At 38.3% G+C, this 22,433-nt stretch overlaps 4 protein-coding genes across 6 annotated transcripts; 2 read left to right on the top strand and 2 right to left on the bottom strand.

The window, feature by feature from the left end:
* Positions 1-3,451: 3,451 nt before the first annotated feature.
* On the bottom strand, positions 3,452-4,016 carry LOC147921062 (uncharacterized). The gene is made up of 2 exons (XM_087501359.1): positions 3,519-4,016; positions 3,452-3,463 (listed from the first exon to the last, which is right to left on the bottom strand). The coding sequence occupies exons 1-2, from the start codon at positions 4,014-4,016 to the stop codon at positions 3,452-3,454; spliced, it is 510 nt and encodes a 169-aa protein (XP_087357485.1).
* A 51-nt stretch (positions 4,017-4,067) lies between these two features.
* Positions 4,068-4,607, bottom strand: LOC147921061 (uncharacterized). The gene has a single exon (XM_087501358.1). It carries the CDS (start codon positions 4,605-4,607, stop codon positions 4,068-4,070), a length of 540 nt encoding a protein of 179 aa, XP_087357484.1.
* Positions 4,608-8,152: 3,545 nt separating this feature from the next.
* LOC104766820 (CLIP-associated protein) lies at positions 8,153-15,747 on the top strand. The gene is made up of 21 exons (XM_087500770.1): positions 8,153-8,775; positions 8,877-9,032; positions 9,142-9,204; positions 9,418-9,486; positions 9,636-9,801; positions 9,893-10,054; positions 10,193-10,290; positions 10,609-10,683; positions 10,764-10,832; positions 10,923-11,008; positions 11,081-11,198; positions 11,432-11,530; positions 11,606-11,960; positions 12,070-13,862; positions 13,949-14,047; positions 14,420-14,524; positions 14,637-14,711; positions 14,797-14,865; positions 14,967-15,035; positions 15,156-15,257; positions 15,372-15,747. The coding sequence occupies exons 1-21, from the start codon at positions 8,443-8,445 to the stop codon at positions 15,528-15,530; spliced, it is 4,320 nt and encodes a 1,439-aa protein (XP_087356896.1). The 5' UTR covers positions 8,153-8,442; the 3' UTR covers positions 15,531-15,747.
* A 3,148-nt stretch (positions 15,748-18,895) lies between these two features.
* Positions 18,896-21,995, top strand: LOC104766821 (transcription factor PIF1-like). Of its 3 annotated transcripts, none has more exons than XR_015591225.1 (8): positions 19,117-19,542; positions 19,665-20,574; positions 20,690-20,758; positions 20,842-20,907; positions 21,010-21,075; positions 21,225-21,297; positions 21,378-21,566; positions 21,656-21,995. XR_015591225.1 is itself a non-coding variant. In XM_087502293.1 (7 exons), the coding sequence occupies exons 1-7, from the start codon at positions 19,439-19,441 to the stop codon at positions 21,737-21,739; spliced, it is 1,641 nt and encodes a 546-aa protein (XP_087358419.1). In that variant the 5' UTR covers positions 18,896-19,438; the 3' UTR covers positions 21,740-21,995. The 3 variants fall into 3 exon arrangements, 1 of the variants encoding a protein (XP_087358419.1); XR_015591226.1 differs by having other exon boundaries at positions 20,685-20,758; XM_087502293.1 differs by having other exon boundaries at positions 18,896-19,542; positions 21,225-21,566.
* The last annotated feature ends 438 nt before the right edge of the window (positions 21,996-22,433 follow it).

Raw genomic sequence — 22,433 nt, 5'->3', positions numbered from 1 at the left:
ATATGTGGGCATACCACTAGCCAATGACAAGGAGTTAGATATATATAGGAGAAAAGGAAGAATGTGATTCAAATCGTTGAACTTTGCTGCGGTAATAAGAACATATCTCAACTGTCTGATTCGAAGGAAATCTCATTTTCATATTTTATTGCTTGATTTGAAGAAAATCTCACTATTTATCTTCGTTAAACACTGACCTCTTCATTTTTTTGTATATATTAATGTCGAAATAGATTATGTTTGAAAAAAATTAGAAACTAATTTGTGGTATTGGATTAAATGACTACAACGTTGTTCATTAAAATTAAAAATATTTTCAAAACTTCAATTTCTGGAAGAAAGAAAAAAATTTAATACTCATAAAAATAGCTGATATTGTCCACGTCCATTTTGACCCGTCCAACATTGTTCAATTTGATTTTGGACAAATAGCTGACCGTTTCTATTAACGACCAGTCCATTAACGTCCATGCGCACTTTTTTTTTTTTTTTTTTAACGGTCAAACCCCATATATTAAGTTATCGGAGATGACTCTCTTTGAGAGAGAGCCAGTTAGGTACCGACGAGCTTACATGGGAAAAACAGAAACCTCGTGCTCTTGCACATTTCGCAAGTTTATCGGCACAGATATTATCCTCTCGGGGAATATATCTAATACTAAAATTAGCAAATCTATCTTTGAAATGAATAAAGTCCTTCAATTCTGATGAAAAGGTCGGCCAATCCTCGATATTAGACGTCATCCTTAGGAGGTCTGAACAATCCGTAGCAAAAAGAGCTTTATCCAGGTCCAACGCTAATAAGCACTCCATAGCCCAAATAAGGTTATCTAACTCTGCATGTAATGGGGATAAGCTTCTGCGCGATCCTTTTAGCCCCATGTGCAGGATTCTATCACCGATAGACGCAATCCAGCCATGCCCACTCCTATCCACCTCCGTATGCCAAGATCTATCTATAAAGCATACAAGTGATTCTTGAGGAATTGGGATCGAAGGTATGCATGCTTCTACTACCGCTGGTGCTAAGTCTCTGTTATTTGCTCTTCTCCAAACTTCTTCTTCTTGGATAGCTTTCTCCAGTGTATCTTGCGGAGATTCGGAGATATTTTCAAACACTTTCTTATTTCTTGCCTTCCAAATGTACCACAACATCCACGGGAACGTTCTCAAGTTTTGATCAGTTGCACCAGAGTCTCTACCACGCCCATATAGAAAATCGAGGTTGCTATATAGGGAAGGTGAAGGGAACACCATAGGATGGGAAGGGATTGTCGATAAAGCCCATACTTGACGTGCTGGGGGCATTCAAATAGCATATGGTTTATAGTTTCCTCCTCCGCTCCACATCTAGGACAATCTTTATCTCTACCAATATGACGATAATGCAGGCGTTGACATGTTGCCAAGCACCCAGTCACACATTGCCACATGAAATGCTTAAGCTTTTGTGATGTTTTTAACTTCCATGCTTGCGCCTTAAGTGTCGTAACACTAGGTCCCTGAGAAGGGAGGTCGCAGGCAGGGCGAGAGATGGCTCTCACGGCTTCGTATCCAGATTTAACGGTATAATTTCCAGACTTTGTTAGAGTCCAAGAATAGCCGTCCCTCGAGGAATTCAAGCTCGGTTTAATCCCCAAAATAAGGGTAATTTCTTTCGAGGGGAAGAGTTCCCGAAGACGTTCAATTTTCCACTTTTTTGTGTTAAAATCTATCAAGGTGTTAACACAAATCAAGAGATTTCTCTCATTAGTTAAACTTTGGGGTGGCCGTGCTGGCGTATCTGGGATCCATGTTTCAGTCCAGATGCACGTATTAAAACCCGAGCTTATTGTCTTGCGAATTCCATACGAAAGAACATGCTTTGATGCCAACATGCTCCTCCAACCATATGAAGGTCGATTTGATACTTGTATCTCTAATGGACTACAATATCGAAAGTATCTCCCTTTTAGAACTCGGCTAAGAAGGGAATCTGGATATCTCAACAATCTCCATAGTTGCTTTGCCAAAAGGGCAAGATTAAATTCTTCTAGTGTTCTAAAGCCTAGCCCACCTTCCGAAAGTTGAGTACACATTTGCTCCCATGATATCCAGTGTAGTCCTTTACTGTCTGCTTTATTGCTCCACCAGAAATTGGCTATCGCGCTAGTTAGTTTTGAGCATATAGCTTTTGGTAAGAGGAAACATGACATTACATATGTCGGAATTGCTTGCGCCACTGATTTGATCAGGACTTCCTTGCCTCCCTTGGATAGAGATTTCGAAGTCCATAAGTTTACCTTCTTATGGAGTCTATCCCTCACGAATGCAAAGACTTGTGCCTTTGACCCATGAATCTTCTCAGGGAGACCCAAGTATGTACCCATGCCTCCTTCTTGTGATATCCCAACAATAGTTTTGATCTCTTGACGTATATGAGACGGGACCTCGGTTCCAAACATGATGGAAGATTTGGAGAAGTTTATTTCTTGTCCAGACGCCTCGCCATAAAAGCGGATTATATCGATAATTTCCTTGCATTGCTGAGGATCGGCTTTGCAGAAGAATAAGCTGTCGTCTGCAAAAAGTAAGTGGGAAACCCGTGGGCTTGCGTTTGAAATTCGTAATCCCTGGATCTTTCCCTCTTTTTCGGCAGTCTTAATCTGAGCGATTAGCGCCTCTGTACAAAGTATGAATATATATGGGGAAATTGGGTCACCTTGACGAATCCCTCGTGTTGGCCTAATCCGTCCCTTGGGATCCCCATTGATCAAAATACGGTAGGAGACGGATGTAATGCACTGCATTATCCAACCCACCCATTTTTGATCAAACCCTATTTTTTCCATCAAAGCTCTTAGGAAATTCCATTCAACCCTATCATAAGCTTTACTCATGTCTGTCTTAATTGCCATAAATTTTTGTCGGTTGGCCTGGTTGGAACGGAGGGCATGGAAATTTTCTTGAGCAATGAGGATATTATCTGTGATTAATCTTCCTGCTACAAAGGCAGATTGGGTCTCGGATATAAGTTCCGGCAAAAACTTCTTGAGTCGTAAACTCAAAATTTTTGAGATCACCTTATAGCTCACATTAGAGAGGCTAATAGGGCGAAATTTTGACATTTCACGAGGTCGTTCTCCTTTCGGGATTAAACATATATTTGTTTCATTTAGCTTGCTATCAAAAATTCCAGAGCTAAAGAAGTTCTTCACCATCTTAGTGAGATCGTCTTTTATGGTTTTCCAAAATTTTTGGAAGAACAAAGCAGTCATCCCATCCGGTCATGGAGCTTTTCCCAGATTCAGGGAGAACAAAGCTTGTTTGACTTCCTCTTCTGAGATTTCTTTAGTGAGATGCTCGTTCATAGCAGGTGTGACCAGTGTAGGTACATCCTTAATGGCCGAGGTAGGGTCGCTCGCATTCGAGGATGAAAAGAGATTGTCAAAATACTCCACAGCTACTTTTTCTATTCCTTCTTCTGTATCAACCCAGACTCCAAGTTGATTAAGGATGCCAGTGATCTTGTTCCTTGCCCTCCTTTGTTTTGTGGAAGCGTGGAAGAATCTTGTATTTTGATCTCCTTCTGCAAGCCAAAGTTCTCTGCTTTTTTGATGCCAATAAGCTTCCTCTTCCCTATAGGCTTCGCAGAGCTGCCATTTTAGGTTGAGGAGAGTTTCCGACGATGCTTGATCATCTCCATATGTCTCATCAATCTTTTCTTGAAGTTCCTTAATCATCTTTTCTGAGTTTGTTTGATTATTTTTCTTCCAAATGGAGATTGCTCTTTTACAATTTTGGATTTTTTTCAGGATGGAACGTTCAACAGAATTGTCGTCCCCTCCCCATCCATCTACCACCGCCTCTTTGAGGCCTGGCTTGTCTATCCAGCGCTTGTCAAACATAAACCTTCTCAAAAACTTTTTTGGACGTGTAAGAATAGATGCAAGGAGGGGACGATGGTCCGAACCCCACATCTTCATGTACTCCACATTAGTGTGGGAAAATATATTGTGCCACTCTTCATTTCCCATGGCTCTATCCAAGCGACACCGAATCTTACCATTTGACCGTTGACCAATCCACTAAAATTGGTTTCCTTGGTAAGGGAAATCAATGAGCCCACATGAATCAATCATAACACGAAAGGGTAGAAAGGAGGCTTCTAATATTTTTTTACCCCCTCTTTTTTCATGATTCCCTGTTATTTCGTTGAAATCTCCAATAATAAACCAAGGCTCAGATCTCGAGACTCCAATACGCATTAGTCTTTCCCAAACATAATCACGATTTCCAGGGACAGGGTCACCATAAATAAATGACATATAGACCCGATTTCCATTAATAATTGTTTCGATATCGATTAACCGGTCATCTAGTAATAAAAACTTTACCGGAAAATCATTCGAATACAATAAAGCTAAACCGCCGCTAGTGCCCTCAGGCTCAACGGTTTGAAGGTTATCTAAACCTAAATCCGCTTGCACTTCTTGCAGATAAAACTTGTCGTTTTTGGTTTCCGACAGAAATAAAAAGCCTGGTGAGTATATCCGACACATCTCACGCAGTCGGCGACGAGTCAGTTTGGCTCCCGCCCCTTGGCAATTCCATGAAATTGTTCTCATTTATTAGTTCCATAGGGAGAATAAAACCCCACCCTACTAAATTTGGAACGATTGATTATAAGCTCTAGCAATGGCACACTGAGACCATGATATAATAAGTAACATTGCAAGAGTAAGCATTCCTTATAGGAAGATTGTATAAATGATCTCTCACATAGTGAGGAAGTTATTACAAATTGGCCAATGGTATTGGGCTTTGAACTCATCCTCTTTAATACATCATTATCCCACGCCAAATAATTTGCAGTAGAGGTCCACCAAAATGAATTAACTTGAAAATATTGGAGACAATTCATCGCCAACCCATGACCAAGATTCTGTTCGCTAAATAATTTAGAGAAATTCAGCGATAGAAGCGTCACTTTGAAATTCAGGTTACTCCATGAGGGTGTATCTAGAGTTGGAGCCCTTCGATTCACCAACTGGCTCCAGATGCTCGATTGATGAGAAGGGAGAGACAAAATCAGCCGAGTTAACACGGGTTTCATCGCCACCGGTGAAGAGCTCACTAGATCTGGCCTTCTTAAAAACGTTGACAGTCGAAATGGCATGTCCACCGGTGAAGAGCTCACCAGATCGAGGTTTAGCTTCAGCAGAGGCATGGGCCAGCAGTTGGGACGAGGTCGATGGCATTCCTTCACACCAAGTGAGACATAAATTGAGAAGGATCTGGCCGGTGAAGACAAATCGGGGAGGAGAAAAGGCCACGACTCTATCTTCAGGTTAGGAGGTCTCCGTTGCAGTGATAGGGACCAGAGATAGATAGGCGGAGATAGTCTCCATTTGAGAATTTTCAGACTGAGACTTGCATTGGCTAACCGGTAGAAGGAGAAAGCAGAGTAAGGGAAGATCTCACCAGAAAGCATGGTGGAAACAAGGTGGAAGTAAGAGTAGCCTAGGGGACTTGTGCAGTCCTTATCATCAAACATGTCTTGTTCCTTCCATAACCAGAGAGGTGAGGTAATCCTTGAACCAAAGGCAAATAAATGAAGAAAATGACTTAGCATTTTGCTAGAGAAACATCCATAGGGCTTAGCATAATGCTAGAGTGATTCTTCTGCTTCATAAGGATTGAGAGGAGAGAGACGCGGCTCTGATAAAAGCTGTACTTGGAGAAGTAGAAGGAGAAGAACTTGTAGATATAAGCCGAATTAGCAAAGATCCTTTGAAAAGCATTGAATAGATGAGAAAAGGAGGACAAGAGGAGCTCAGATCTGTTGTCGGAGATCTAGAGCATCACTTTCGTCTTCGTCCGTACAGAACACCGCAGAAGAGTTTGACTCGCTTCCTTTTGGTAAAAGCTTCCACGATTCGTTTCTCGATTCATTTTGGTAAAAGCTTCCACGATTCACTCCTGAATCCGTTTGCCGTACACATGCATTTGTATTTTTAACGCCCATGCCCACTAATGACCATATTTTTATGGGCTGTCCATGGGTGTCCATTGGATAACATATAACATATTTTGTAAAATGAGAAAATTTCCCCAAATCGATTTTGACCTAGGTTTTTAAGTATTATGGACAGCCCAATATCTATATTGTCCGTCCAATTTTGTCCATAGGTAAAAACAGACCACGACCATTTAGACCCGCTCCAAATATGGGCTTGTCCATGACCAATCCATAAAGAATTGGACATGGGCGGATCATGGACAGCTCACCCATTTTGACAGCTCTACTCTTGAGTTTAATTACTCTTTATAGATTATGATCGATTACCAACCAACTAGTAGATAGCTAGTGATAAAATCAGAGGTTCTTAAGAATGAGTGGATGATCCATCTGTATTTGGAACTTGCGGTTGCCACAACTAATATGCGCCATATCCAACACGGTGTGGCCGGTCTGAAGATTCGCAAAGTGGCTACGGAAATCACACGTGACCTGGAGCCCTTTCACAAGGGACTAGGTCTAGGTGCCTATGATGCTATTTTCCACATTAGGTACACAGACACAGACTCATGCAAGGATCGGGCTGGTGATGATGTGGAGCGCCTTGATATAGTCAGCAGAATCGTGGATGTGCATTCGGAAATCTTTAGAATTATAACACCACCAGCATATATCAAACGGAACTGCTGGGATGGAAGCGTCTCCAGAAGACTAGAATGATCCATTTGAAACATACGTACGTGGATCAGAATAATCATCGACGGTCGATACTCGATGGTGGCGTTTCTCTTCCCTCCACCATCTTTTGGATTTTTAGATTTGAGTCCATCCTTAGAAACTGTGAGTGCATTGTCACATTACTTGTCTTGTCTGGCTACCAAAAGTGATCACTTGATCACCTAAACTTTACGTTAGTAGGAGAGTCGTAATTCTTCATTTTCTTAACTAATCATCGTACGTATATATTGCCTAATCCGATGGAAAGTAATTTTAATTATAATCAGCATCAAAGCAAATGATAGGTTTTGGGAAGTGCTAAACAAATAAATAGATTATACATTGGAAGCAAGGATAAAATTAAAATAGAAAAAGATGGGAAAGTTTATATTACTTGTCAATTACGTTTCACCCTCTTTGGTCCGCACCAGCTGTCTCAAAAACTTTAAGAACATGATAACATTTGGCATGTCAACGTGTGTGATTTATAATCTGAAGTCTAACTTTAAACAAAAATTTTGAACTTGATTATAAACTAATACGAATTAACGAGACTGGTATAAGCCATGTGTATTTAGTTTCTATCTAAACAAACCATTTTGTTTTTATAATTAATCAATCTGTGAACCGACGGGTCGTACTAGATAATTATATCACAGTTGAATGGAACAGATTTCAGAATAATTAATCAATGGGTAGCTATAATTAGTATAACATATCTTATTTACGATAGTCTTGTTTAAAATTCCAAAGACTAGAATTTGATTATACATAATTTTGGATTTATTCCAGCTTTTGTTAGGTTGGTGATAGACATGCAGATTTATTTATTTTTGATTTAAAGTTAATTAATGAAATTATAAACATTCCCTAAATTGAATGTGAAGCAATTTATTTGTATTCTATTTTTATTTTCTCTAACGAACTTACCAACCATTGTATAGTCATTCTATCCTATGTTTTGTCTGGATTTGGATGTTATTTTAAGTTTTAATCAAATAGATTGGAGAAACTTTTCGTTGTTTTTTTTTGCGGTGAAAGTCATAATAAACTAAAATGCACTTTATAATTTTGTTATTATGTGGTGTAGTTTGATTGTACCAACCAGATTTATTCATATATATATTGGTCGACAATTATATTATTTGTTATATTTTGATAATTAATGCCTCAAGTAATTTAACAGTTACAGAATTCATCTTCATTATTCTCAAAAAAAAAAAAGGAATTAGTTTATAAAATTCGGTGATTACTCAATTCTCTTCACACTAACCTAAACCGGATTAAACCGGTTCCGAATCGCGACCAGTGCCTTAAAAGTTCAGACCATAACATAATACAGTGGCATGTAACAGTAATTATTAAGAAAAGCAAGGGTAATTTCTCAAATTTGCCAGCCAACCACATGGTTTCGTTTATCTTCTTAAAAAAAATGAGTTTAGTCTTTTTAACAGTCTCAGTCGCCTTTACTCTTTTCTCTTAAGTACTAAAAATTAAACGACACTTCTCCTCTAAATCCCTTTTTTTCTCTCTCTAAACTCTCAATCACATTACAGAGATACACACACAACACAACACAACACTCTCTCTCTCTCTCTCTCTCTCTCTCTACGGTTCTCTCTTTCTCTGTTCATCCTTGAATCGATTCGATTTGTGAAGTTCTGATTGGAGATTAAAGCAGATCTGGACGGAGTAGAGTCAGATCGGAATCGTCGGTAGGTAATATGGAGGAAGCTTTAGAAATGGCGAGGGCCAAGGACACGAAGGAGCGCATGGCCGCTGTGGAGCGGCTGCATCAACTTCTCGAAGCTTCTAGGAAGAGTTTGAGCCCTGCGGAAGTGACGTCACTTGTCGATTGTTGTTTGGATCTCCTCAAGGATAGTAATTTTAGAGTCTCTCAAGGTGCGCTACAAGCGCTTGCTTCTGCCGCCGTGCTCGCTGGTGAGCATTTGAAGCTTCATTTGAATGCGCTTGTTCCTGCTGTTGTCGAGCGCCTTGGTGATAGTAAGCAACCCGTTAGGGATGCTGCTAGGCGCTTGTTAACCACTCTTATGGAGGTGAGTGTTGATAGATTTTACTAAACTTTTAGGGAATTTGAATTGCTTTGTGTTTGCTTAGAAGTGTGTAAGGTTGAGTTCTTTTTGTTACTTTTTCTTAGGTTTCGTCTCCGACGATTATAGTTGAAAGAGCGGGTTCGTATGCTTGGATGCATAAGAGTTGGAGAGTTAGGGAAGAGTTTGCGCGTACTGTTACATCAGCTATTGGTCTTTTTGCATCTACCGAACTTCCTCTTCAGCGTGTTATACTTGCTCCGGTGAGTTTCTCTATCTCTCCCTTTTTTTTTTGATATCTCTACTTTTGCCTTTAGTGCCTTTTCTTGTATCGATATTGAATTGATCGCGGGTGTTTGTTTGTTTTATCAGATACTTCAGATGTTAAATGACCCTAATCAAGCTGTTCGGGAAGCTGCAATTTTGTGCATTGAGGTGAGCTTTGTACCATCCTTTGTGTACCTCGACTTTTATCATTATTATTATTTGTGACTGACATAGTTACTAGTGAACTCTTTCTATTTTGAGTTCAGTTTCAGTAGAAAATTCACTTCCTCTGTGGAGATCTGTCTATTTTTGTTTTAGAGAATTCATAGAATTCAGGATTTAGTATTTCGTCATGTTAATATTGATATTCTGTTTTCTCAGGAGATGTATATGCAGGGTGGGTCTCAATTTCGAGAAGAGCTTCAGCGCCACCATCTTCCATCATATATGGTAAATCTCAGATTAAGATTCATCCATATGCAGAACGAGGATGCATAATGCATTTTTCATCTGCATCATAACTTAGTCTACTTTGATTAAGAATAATATGATGTCTTCGGGTGCCCTTTGCTACAACTCTTTTTCTTTTTTTTTATCAGGTGAAGGACATTAATGCTAGACTAGAACGTATTGAGCCACAACAGCGTTCGACAGATTCCCGTAGTGGTCACCATGTTGTTAGTGAGGTGAAGGCATCAAGTGTCAATCCCAAAAAGAGCAGTCCCAGGGCAAAAGCTCCCACGAGAGAAAACTCTTTATTTGGGGGTGAAAATGTTTCTCTTAAGTATTAAAGTCTAAAACTTGGTCTTGCAATATTTCCATCTCGGCTGACTGGTTTTGTATCTTTTCATTTCAGGAGATGCCGACATCACTGAAAAACCCATTGACCCCATCAAAGTGTACTCAGAGAAGGAGTTGACACGAGAATTTGAGAAAGTTGCTGCAACACTCGTCCCAGAGAAAGACTGGTCAATGCGTATTTCAGCTATGCGGAGGGTTGAAGGACTTGTTGCAGGAGGTACCACGTCTATACTTTTTTTCTGTCTATCTTTGAAACTAAGTTTCATTTGCTTTGATTGTATCCATGATAATATATTCTCCAGCAGCAGGGGAAATTTCTTGTATGTCATCTCATGAAATCTTTTTTCTGTTGAAGGTGCGACTGATTACTCTTGCTTTCGAGGTCTCCTGAAGCAACTTGTTGGTCCCTTAAGTACTCAATTAGCTGACCGGAGATCTACCATTGTCAAGCAGGTTAGTTAAATTTTCGATTTGACATCCTCATTATTAGGATTTAGAATGTATTGTGATTCTTCTTTTCCTTGTAAAACAAATTGATAAGTTGGCAACTCGGTGGGGTATTCCATTTCCATTAAGTACTTTTATAGAAAATTAATCTTTTTCGATGCCAACACCCTTCATCTTTGTAAAACTTATATTCGTTTTAGCCAGAAAATACATTTTGCTAGTAGGGGTGAACGGTATATTCGATTAATGCATCCTATCTTATGTAGTTTTGATAACCATTTTTGCCATTGCCTTTCCTTCATATGCTATTTCTCATGTTCGTAGGCCTGTCATCTCTTGTGTCTCTTATCAAAAGAGTTACTGGGAGATTTTGAAGCATGCGCTGAGATGTTTATTCCAGTAAGCTTAACCTCCTCTCGTTTACTGCCATAACATTCAACACATACACATTCTTGTTAATAGTAATATATGGTAATCAGGTGCTTTTCAAGCTGGTTGTGATCACTGTACTTGTAATTGCAGAATCTGCTGATAACTGCATAAAAACGGTAAATTATTAGCTTGCTTATTTTGGTTTCTAGAACCTGGCCTGCTTGTCTAAGTTTTGCGCTTACACAGATGGTTTCTTGCTATTCCAGATGCTGCGTAACTGCAAAGCTGCCCGTGTACTTCCTCGGATAGCTGAATCAGCGAAACATGACCGAAATGCAATTCTGCGAGCAAGGTAAACTCGAGGTTCTGTATCAAAAATAAAACTTATGATGTTCTGTAAATTGATCTCATTCTTTTAATACAGATGCTGTGAATATGCATTGTTAACACTCGAACATTGGCCTGATGCTCCAGAAATTCAGCGATCCGTTGATCTATATGAAGATCTGATTAGATGCTGTGTTGCAGATGCTATGAGTGAGGTAGGTTTGTGGTACTATTTTCCATAAGACTATAGGTTATGAGGCAGATGCTATGAAGTAGGTTTATTGTTCCTTGTTTATCTCTCTGGTAAGGCAGTGCTTAGGATTGAATGCAACTTTAATGGGATGTATGTTCTGCATCAACAGTATCAAATGATTTGTAGTAGTTGTTGTACTGCCCATCTATCTCTTTCCCATGTGCCATTGAAAGCTGTAAATATATTGAATAACAGGTACGAACAACTGCTAGAATGTGTTACAGAATGTTTGCAAAAACGTGGCCTGATCGTTCTCGTCGTTTGTTTTCCTCCTTTGACCCTGTCATACAAAGGGTAAAGCTTCTCAACTCTCTATAGTCTGCTTATTAGCATCAATGAGGCTTGATAAGGCATTCCATATGTTCTCAGCTAATAAATGAAGAAGATGGTGGAATTCATAGGAGACACGCCTCACCATCTGTCCGTGAGAGACATTCCCAGCCTTCATTTTCTCAGACGTGTGCTCCATCAAATCTACCTGGATATGGAACATCAGCCATAGTCGCTATGGATAGAAGCTCAAATTTATCAACTGGAGGATCTCTTTCTTCTGGGTTACTCCTTTCGCAATCAAAGGATGTCAGTAAAGGTTCTGAACGTAGTCTGGAAAGTGTGTTACAATCAAGCAAGCAGAAGGTCAGTGCCATTGAAAGTATGCTCCGAGGACTGCATGTATCTGATAGACAAAATCCTGCAGCCCTTCGTTCAAGTAGTTTGGATCTAGGTATTGAGTTTCTTTCCTTACGAGAGTATAATTTGTTTTTGAAACGTCCTTTAACATGAGTTAAGATATCCTTGCGCAGCTAAATTGTATTCTTTTTCCCCTAGTGCAGGAGTTGACCCTCCATCGTCTCGTGATCCTCCTTTCCATGCTGCTGTTCCAGCATCCAATAGTTACACAAGTAGCGCAACTGCTGAATCAACGCATAGCATCAACAAAGGCAGTAATCGCAATGGTGGCCTTGGTTTGTCAGATATCATCACCCAAATTCAAGCTTCAAAGGACTCAGGAAGATCATCATACCGTGGCAATCTGTTGTCCGAGTCTCATCCTACCTTTTCATCCTTGACAGCGAAACGGGTCTCAGACAGAAATGAGAGAAGTTCTTTTGAGGAAAACAACGATGCCAGAGAGGCGAGGCGGTTTATGGCAGGTCATTTTGACCGACAGCAGATGGATACCGCATATAGAGATTTGAATTTCAGGGAATCAAACGCTAGCCATGTTCCCAATTTCCAGAGGCCACTTTTGAGGAAGAATGTTGGGGGAAGAATGTCCGCTGGCAGGAGGAGGAGTTTTGATGATAGCCAATTGCAAGTTGGTGATATGTCAAATTATGTTGATGGTCCAGCTTCTTTGAACGAGGCCCTTAACGACGGACTAAACTCAAGTTCTGATTGGTGTGCTAGAGTTGCAGCTTTTAATTTTCTCCAAACTCTCCTGCAACAAGGCCCAAAAGGGGCTCAAGAAGTAATTCAAAGTTTTGAGAAAGTAATGAAACTATTTCTCCGGCATTTAGATGATCCTCACCACAAGGTCGCACAAGCAGCACTGTCGACACTTGCGGATCTTATACCATCTTGCCGAAAGCCTTTTGAGAGCTACATGGAAAGAGTCCTACCCCATGTCTTCTCACGGCTAATCGATCCTAAAGAGGTAGTTAGACAACCCTGCTCCTCAACCTTGGAAATTGTCAGCAAAACCTACAGTGTGGATTCCCTTTTACCTGCGTTGCTTCGTTCACTGGATGAGCAGAGATCACCAAAGGCTAAATTAGCTGTCATTGAATTTGCCATCAACTCCTTCAACAGGTACGCTGGTAACCCTGAAATTTCGGGTAATAGTGGCATCTTGAAGTTGTGGCTGGCGAAGTTGACGCCATTAACCCGTGACAAAAATACCAAGTTGAAAGAAGCCTCCATTACTTGCATCATATCTGTTTACAATCATTATGATTCTGCGGGACTGCTAAATTACATTCTTAGTTTGTCGGTTGAGGAGCAAAACTCTCTGAGAAGATCACTCAAACAATATACTCCCCGCATCGAGGTGGACCTATTAAACTATATGCAGAGTAAAAAAGATAAACAGAGAATAAAGTCTTATGATCCATCTGATGCCATTGGGACATCGTCTGAAGAAGGGTATGCTGGTGCCTCCAAGAAGAATATATTCCTTGGACGGTATTCTGGGGGTTCAGTTGATAGTGATAGTGGCAGGAAGTGGAGTTCTTCCCAGGAGCCAACAATGATCACTGGTGGTGTTGGTCAAAGTGTTTCCAGTGGAACCCAGGAAAAGCTGTATCAGAACCTCAGAACTGGGATCAGTTCTGCTAGTGATCTGTTGAACCCCAAGGATTCAGATTACACATTTGCTTCAGCTGGACAGAATTTGATATCAAGAACGAGCCCTAATGGAAGCTCAGACAACATGGAAAACTTGGATGATTTATCTCCACCACATTTGGAGAAAAATGGTCTGAATCTGACAAGCGTTGATTCCTTGGAGGGAAGACATGAAAATGAGGTCTCTCGCGAATTAGATTTAGGTCAGTACATGCTTGCATCTATTAAGGTCAGCCCAACGCTGGAATCTGGACCTAGCATTCCTCAGATTCTACATTTGGTTAGTAACTATTGTCACATCTGCTAAATGTCGTTATCTTTTACCTCTGGTACTAAACAGCGTATCTAATGATTGTGCTTTCACAGATCAATGGGAGTGATGGAAGCCCTTCTTCGAGCAAGAAATCTGGACTCCAGCAATTAATTGAAGCCTCTGTAGCTAACGAGGAATCAGTTTGGACCAAGGTATACCTAATGAACCCTGGTTCCACTAGTTGGAGTAGTTGGTTGTGACATTTATATCTTATATAGTACAGTTCTACTGTTAAGATTGTAAGTCTATGAAATTTACAAGGCTCAAGAAGATTGGGCAACACAAGAAAAATGTGTTGGTAAACTCTGTTGGTGGGATAAATTTAACAATGATGAATAGATCTTTAACTTATAAGTAAAAACTTAGCACGCCAAACCATGTATTCACTAGTTGTGGTTTTTGTAAGTGATTCTCGTTCGTTTTGTTGTTCTGAGTCAGAAGTAGTCTATTCTTCGTAGTTGCTTTTGCCATGTACACTTGCCTATTAATCATGATGGATATTCCTCCAACTTTTCTATTCCCAGTACTTCAATCAAATTTTGACGGTTGTTCTTGAAGTGCTCGATGACGAAGATTTTTCAATCAGAGAGCTTGCTCTTTCGCTGATTTCTGAAATGCTAAAAAGCCAGGTTTGTTCCTTACTTAGCCTCATCAATCAAGCATCTCTAACACGTTAAGGGTGGCTTTGTGAAATTACAAACACCTTTTCTTACTTGTATATATCTTGCTTATTAATTTCAGAAAGATGCCATGGAAGATTCTGTTGAAATAGTAATTGAAAAGCTGCTTCATGTATCAAAGGACACTGTTCCAAAAGTAAGGATTATACTCTCAAACCTTATTTTTGTGGATAAACCCCTTTCTATAGGTCTCCAGATCTCATATGATAATACCTTTTCAGGTTTCTAGTGAAGCTGAGCAATGTCTGACCACGGTCTTGTCCCAATACGATCCTTTCAGATGTTTAACTGTATGTACTTAGAGTTCCTCTCTTTTCACGGCCTCATTTGGTTTTATGCTTTTGTTTCTTCTAGTTGATTAGTCTATAAGCGAAATACATTTCTGCTTCAGGTTATCGTCCCATTATTGGTGACAGAAGATGAGAAAACTCTCGTCGCTTGCATAAATTGTTTAACGAAGGTAAGATTTCTGAATTTTACGGTATATTGTGTGTTTTCCCAGATTGCTAATACCAAGTCGGATAAAGATATAATCATCAGGTCTCATCACTGAAACAGTTTCATTGGTTCTTGTGTACAGCTTGTGGGTAGGCTCTCGCAAGAGGAATTAATGGAGCAATTGCCATCTTTTTTGCCTGCGGTTTTTGAAGCATTTGGGAGCCATAGCGCAGATGTCCGCAAGGTAAAGGAATTGAGAAAAAAAAAACTTATAAGTTTTAAACTCATACCAGTAACTTGAGACTTACGAAATCGTATAAAATTATCTGAGCTCTTTTGGGATATGTGTTTGTTGCAGACAGTGGTGTTCTGTCTGGTAGACATATATATAATGCTTGGGAAAGCATTTTTGCCGTATTTGGAAGGTCTAAACAGCACGCAGGTTCGTCTAGTGACCATCTACGCAAACCGGATCTCGCAGGCTAGAAACGGTGCCCCTATCGACGCAGACACCTAACGAGCTGCTTGTAATCAACGTTCATAGGGTTTCTCTTGTGTCTTGGGGTCATTATTCATTATTGTTTATTTTGTATATGGGCGTGTTTCATTTTTTTGGGTGTAATTTTGCAAATTGGTTTTTTTTTCCCAATGTTACGGTGTTGTGTGGTTTATTTTGCTTTGTATTGGTTTATTATCTCCTAAATTTTATAAAACTTTGCATCTGATTGTTACAATACCTTTATTAGTGAACAAAACAAAGATCTATGATTAAAACCTCCCATCTGGCCGTAAATTAACATTGGTCTGAAATTTGATGATACTTCAAAAAAAATTAGTCAAGTTCTAACATAACATTTTTTAAATTAAATTTTATTTAAAACAAAGCCAATTTGATAGTATCAGAAATTGTAAAATGTTAAAGTAAAATTTTGATGATCTTTTTATCTGTTGGTTTCCACTCACGAATCACATTTTAACTCATTGCTGCAGTAATTTCTATCCATTTTTTTTATGTACATATTTTTTTTTGAGCAAATTAAATTACATTTTTTCAAAAAAATTATTCTAATAACGTTCTAAAACTACCACAGATTTAAGGTTCGATAAATGTTTTAGAGCATTTACTAAAGTTTACTGTTGAGTAACATCATCTAAATTAACTGTCGTATTTTTGAAGTTTAACTAAGATTTGGATAGTGCAGTTTGGGAGAATTTTTTTTTTTTTAAGAATTTATAATTATCCTAAAATAATTTAGTTTACAATGGTCAGATAATTTATGGCTAAAATATACATACAGTATGTAATCATAAAAGAGAAATAATTATTGCGTTAGGATTGGGATCACCAATTATTACCCTCTCGTGGAGGAACATAGCACGATGAGACAGAGAGCCTGCTTGTCTTCCCCATCGATATGCTTTTTCAATGCATCGATTCCTATAATATTTTATTTCCAAAAGTATTTCACAACTAAGGAAAATCATTTTTATCTTTCCTTCTTTTTTCACATAAATTTCTTCATTTTATATGCTTTAAATCATTGCTTAATTTAGAATTTTAACAATAGTTTTTCATTTTTGGCTAGTTAATACTTGATATTGTTAAATCCGATATTGGAATCTCTAGATAAATTAGGATGGTTGATAGAAAATAATAATGATAATAATAAAAATGGTAGCACGAAATAGAAGGTGTGGGCAAATGATTCCCCAACCACCGCCGAAATAGTTTGCAATTTTCCTAAATAAAGATATTATATAAAGTCAGATCCAAAATATATGCATTTATTAATATTTCAGTATGATATTTAGGTCCACCTTATCTTATACGATTACTATATTCGTATAGTATTAAAAAAAATTGTATTATTGTATTTCTGATTTCTTATTGATAAAAAATAGAGACACGTCGCCATCAAACATCATTTTTCGTCATCATTTTTGTATGTCAACCATTTTTGTCATCATTTTTCTACTTGTAAATTTTTGTTGTCAATCATTTCTACCAGTTATTGAAAACTTTGTTGCATGTTGAAATTTCAATGATTTTTTTTTTTTAAATATATACATCTTATAACCTATTGGTTTGTACTTGTACATTTGTACTAACGACTTGAATATGCATATTGCATGACAACGGAAAAACAAACTATATGCAATAATCATTATTTATTTAATTATCCAAACCTCAGACGTATATAGTACTTAGTATTACTATTTGTAGGTAATTAGCAATGCAGAAAATAATATATTGAGGTTACGGTACGTGCGATCTAATAAAGTAAGTATTATTAGCTTGTGATTACCTGAAAAAAACATTGTCTTATGCAAATGATTAAGGTTTTATTGGTATGGGTTATCGTTTCCTTAAACCCAACACGCTAATTTAATATTTTAAAGCTAATGGAATTAACTAATCTGATGAGGAAAGATGGCGTATTTAATTTTATTAATCTAATCTAATGAAGACAGACCTTTTTTAATTCCAAAGCTGGTAAAGATCATCAAGTAGACAATATAGTGACCTAAACTTTATCCTCCTCGATCATAATTAGTTATAGAAGAAAGCTACATATTTTGCATGAGCATAGTAGAGTCTAGAAGACCAGATATGACAATTTCAGAATATCATTAGCATATTTGAATAATGAAAGTAATTAAATAAGTTTTGATAGATGATGAAAGAAGGTTGTTTAGCAACATATATAAACATATTAATTATTACACTGTCTCTTATTACAAATCATTGAGGTTTCCAATAGGAACCCAACTTCTGTCTTAAATATTATTGTCCCCACCAATGCCAAGGAGTGCATATCTGTTTTCTTTCTACTCTACTTGGAGTTATATTTACATATCATTCCATATATCAATGATAAAATGCTCTTTATCAAAATTAAAATGGTAATATATATGTTTACTAGTGATTAGCATGATCTCACTTCCTAGTGATTTCCCCAATTTGATTCCCTTGTTTTTATTCTTTTTGCCAAGGAGTCAAAATGTCAAAGGCTCTTCTTGTAAAAGCCAAACCTTTCATTATATTAATGATATTAACAGTTTAGCAGAAAAATAATATATATGTTTACATTGATATATGTAATATGAATAGTAGAAAGCAACAGAGATTAAGAGATAAATATATATACAGAACATAACTTCGATTTAGTTATCTATACATGTTTATCTCTGAACCTGATCTTCAAAAGATTTTTACAGATAGCTTGTATTTTTAATTTTGCTAGCTAGTATTAACTATTAACACTTGATATACAGATAGCTTGTATTTTTAATTTTGCTAGCTAGTATTAACTATTAACACTTGATTCGCTAATTTGACTACTATATATAGAAAGTACTAACTTAGTCACTTAAGATAAAACACTACCCTCTAATTTAAAACTTAGGTCGAATATTTCAGTTCATTAGATATCAAAATGGTGGTAAAATTTTGTTCATCTTCTATAGATGTTCTAAAAATTATATGATAACCTTATAATAATTTGAGAAAAGTAAGATAATATAAAAAATCTCAATGAGGAACAAAAACTCTGTACATATCCTCTCTCTCTTTTTTTTTTTTTTTTAACATCATCAAACCGGTCGCCGGAAAATTAATATCCATTACGACTTTGATGATGCAATATATTTGTCGTACGGATGATGCATTATATGAAGAAGGAAGAAAGAGGCTGATTATTTTTTTTGATATTACTGTCATCTACAATGTTCTCATCACTCGTACATTTGTTTTTATTGTTCAAAATTCAAAGGTTGCACAAGTTTCAATCCACAAACACACACTCATAATAAATATTTCCACTATAGAGAAAGAGACTTTTATATGTATATATATAGACTGTTAAAGTTAGTTTGATACACAGAGTAGTAAATGAGATGCACACTAAGAGAGTCACGAAGAGGCAAAAAACCAACCTCAAATGTGAAAGACATAATAACAAAAAGACAAACAAAAAAAGCCGTAGAGAGAAGAAAGAAGCTTATCACATTCTAAAAAAAGCACGTAATTTTTAGAATAGATTCAGACACCCCCCCCCCCCCCCCCCCCTAATAGATAGGTTAGATAGAATCCCCCCTCCCCCAGAAAAAAAATATTACTATTAAAGTTGATAATAATAAATCAAGTTGAAGCCTATCCAACTCAGTTCTCTAGGTTAGATATAATCTGGGTATAATATGTTTCTTCACTGATTAGTAATCTCTCTGGGCAGAGTACCACTAGTCACACTCCTACTATTTTGGATCTTTCTGTCTTCTCTTTGTTTTTGGTCGTGACTATATATGAATATACATATAAACCAGAAGAAGCAGAAGATAAACTGTCTCTTTTTTTTTTTTTTTGAAGAATAGAATAGATAGAACTACTACTTTAGCTAGTAGCAGCTTCAACAAAGATAGAGAGAGATGCATCATTTCGTCCCAGACTTCGATACAGATGACGATTATGTCAATTCCTCATCTTTGAATCTTCCTAGAAAATCCATTACTACTACTACTACTACTACTATGTAAGTTCTTCTTCTTGTTTTACTAATAAATATTCAAGATCTGAGTTTTTTTTTGAATTACTAGTAATAGTAGAGAGAGAGTATTTGTTTGATGATGATAACAACACTCACTCACTGTATAGGGGTGGTGATGATGATAATGATCATCTTATGGAGCTTTTATGGCACAACGGTCAAGTTGTTGTTCATAACCAGAGACTTCATCACCATAACAATAACAAGAAACCTTCTTCTTCTCCACCCAAGATGCTTCTTCAACCTCCTCCTCCTCCTATGCAGCAGCAACCGTCAGATCAGAATCTTTTTATCCATGAAGACGAAATGACCTCATGGCTTCATTATCCTCTCCGTGACGATACCGACGACTTCTGCTCAGATCTTCTCTTCTCTTCAGCCGCGCCCGGTGCTCCGTGTGTGGCGGCGACGACGGCGGAGAGACAGATGACTAGTCTAGCGGTTACGACACCGAGACCGCCGGTGGTGGAGAGACAGATGACGAGTCAAGCGGTTACGGCACCGAGACCGCCGGTGGTGGAGAGACAGATGACGAGTCAAGCGGTTACGGCACCAAGATCGCCGGTGGTGGAGAGACAGATGACGAGTCAAGCGGTTACGGCGCCGAACCCGTCGTTGCCGAGGCCGCCGGTGAGGAATTTTATGAATTTTTCGAGGCTGAGAGGCGATTTTACCAACGGTAGAGGTGAATCTGGACAACCGTCGGTTTCCAAGGCGGTTGTGAGGGAATCGACGCAGGTGAATACTAGCGCTGCCGCCGCGATACCGTCGGCGGCGGTGGCGAGTGAATTTGGTTTAACGCGGCGGATGGATGGTGCTGAAAAATGCTCCGCCGTAGCTGGAGGCGGACTTGATCGGAAGGGAAAAGCAGTGGCGACGACGACGATTGAGATTCCTGGTATATCTACTCCTATAATGTCGAAGAGCGAAATCGGACCGGAGAAGACGATCGTCGATGAGAGGAAACGACAAGAGAGAGAAGCCATTGGCGAGACTGAGTGTCGCAACGAGAACGAGGTAAACCGAAGATACCGAGTTTAACTATCGTGCACAGATAGGATTCGGTGCAATTTAGTCTGGCTCTATATATTTCGGCGCATTTTCAAAAATTGGTTGAACTTTGGAAGTGCAGGAAACTAAACAAGGACGTGGATCAACCAAGAGATCTCGTGCTGCTGAAGTTCACAATCTCTCTGAAAGGGTCAGTTCTTTCTTCCTTTTCTGACTAATCTCTTCTTAGTTATTGTCACATAAGATACGAATCTGAGGACTTTGGTGTAACAGAAACGAAGAGATAGGATCAACGAGAGGATGAAAGCTCTGCAAGAACTCATTCCTCGCTGCAACAAGGTCTTTTTACTAATCTTTTCACTTTCTTCTCTTCTTCAAGTTATTTTTAAACATTGATTAATATGTTGCTGATTTAGAGAAACTCTTGTTTGATTCTCTCAGTCAGACAAAGCTTCCATGCTGGATGAAGCTATTGAGTACATGAAATCTCTACAGCTTCAGATACAGGTCTTTCTCTTTACCTCTTTATCAAAATTTTAGGAACCAATAGATAGATATGCACTCATGAAGCCTTATTAAGTCTTTTAAATAGTCCATGAAAATTTAAATTCATACCTTCCCATGGAAACTCCAGTTTATGACTGAGATTAATGCAGATGATGTCAATGGGATGTGGTATGATGCCAATGATGTATCCGGGTATGCAACAATACATGGCCATGGGGATGGGTATGAACCAGCCTCTTCCTCCTCCTTCCTTCATGCCTTTTCCCAATATGTTGCCTGCTCAAAGACCTTTGCCTACACAGACCCCTATAGGAGGAGGCTCTGTATTCCCAGCACCGCAGTACCCTGTTCATCCTTCTGACCCATCAAGACTATATGTTCAGAACCAGCAATGTGATCCAACATTGAGCCAGCCTCCTCAGTATCCTGGTTTCATGGATCCATATCAGCAGTTCCGCGGTGTCCACCCGAGTCAACCACCTCCGTTTCAGGTACTTTACCTCCCATCATCTGGTTCCAAAAATGACACTTCCTCTCCTCTGCTCACAAAAATCACAAGGTCTTATTTTTATTCTTGTAGAATCAAGCAACATCGTACCCAAGTTCAAGCAGGGTAAGCAGTACCAAGGAATCTGTGGATCAGGGAAACCACACAAAAGGTTAAAAGCTTGGAGCAGCCAGAGTATCTTTTTTGACAAGCAAACACACAATTTTGAGAATTTGACAGAGAGAGACCTAACATGTAAATCGCCATCTAAGATATAACGCATCTCCCCTGTTCTTTTTGTTGTTGTTCTCTCTTTCCGAGTTGTAAACTTAGAGAACTGTACATGTCAAGATCCAGAAATCTAGGAATCAATACATAGAAGTTACAGAGGCTTAGTGAAGAGAATAGATGGAACATTAGGTTCATATACAAACCCGAACATTATTCTTTCTTGTCTTCTATAAGTTTTGACTACAGTTAAACAAGTCGTCACATGCTACTTCTGAATTCTGAGAGTAAGCTTATCGGTGAACAAACATTTATTCTTTTGTCTTTCCTCTTCGCTAAAGTATGAGGAAGAAGTTTGCATTTTGATGAAAAGAAGAGCTCACGAGTAAAAAGGGTCAGAAGAGCTATCGACAATGAACACTAGTTTTTGAAGAGTATACATATATACTTCTTTTCAGTTCTCTAAATGGCCTAACTATTAACTTCTCTATTAAAAGTGATTTCAATCATGAAAATATTCATTAGTTTGACACTTGGACTTGAGACACATGCATATAAACCAAATCATTCCTAAAATGAAGAAGATATAAATTAACGTTATTTTGACAACATCCTTTTTATTCTTTTCTTAACACACACAAAA

Source organism: Camelina sativa, chromosome 19, assembly GCF_030686135.1.
Source record: "Camelina sativa cultivar CO46 ecotype springtype chromosome 19, ASM3068613v1".
Classification (NCBI taxonomy): domain Eukaryota; kingdom Viridiplantae; phylum Streptophyta; class Magnoliopsida; order Brassicales; family Brassicaceae; genus Camelina; species Camelina sativa.
Note: the sequence above shows the minus strand (reverse complement) of the source record. Positions and strands in the feature narration are given on the sequence as shown.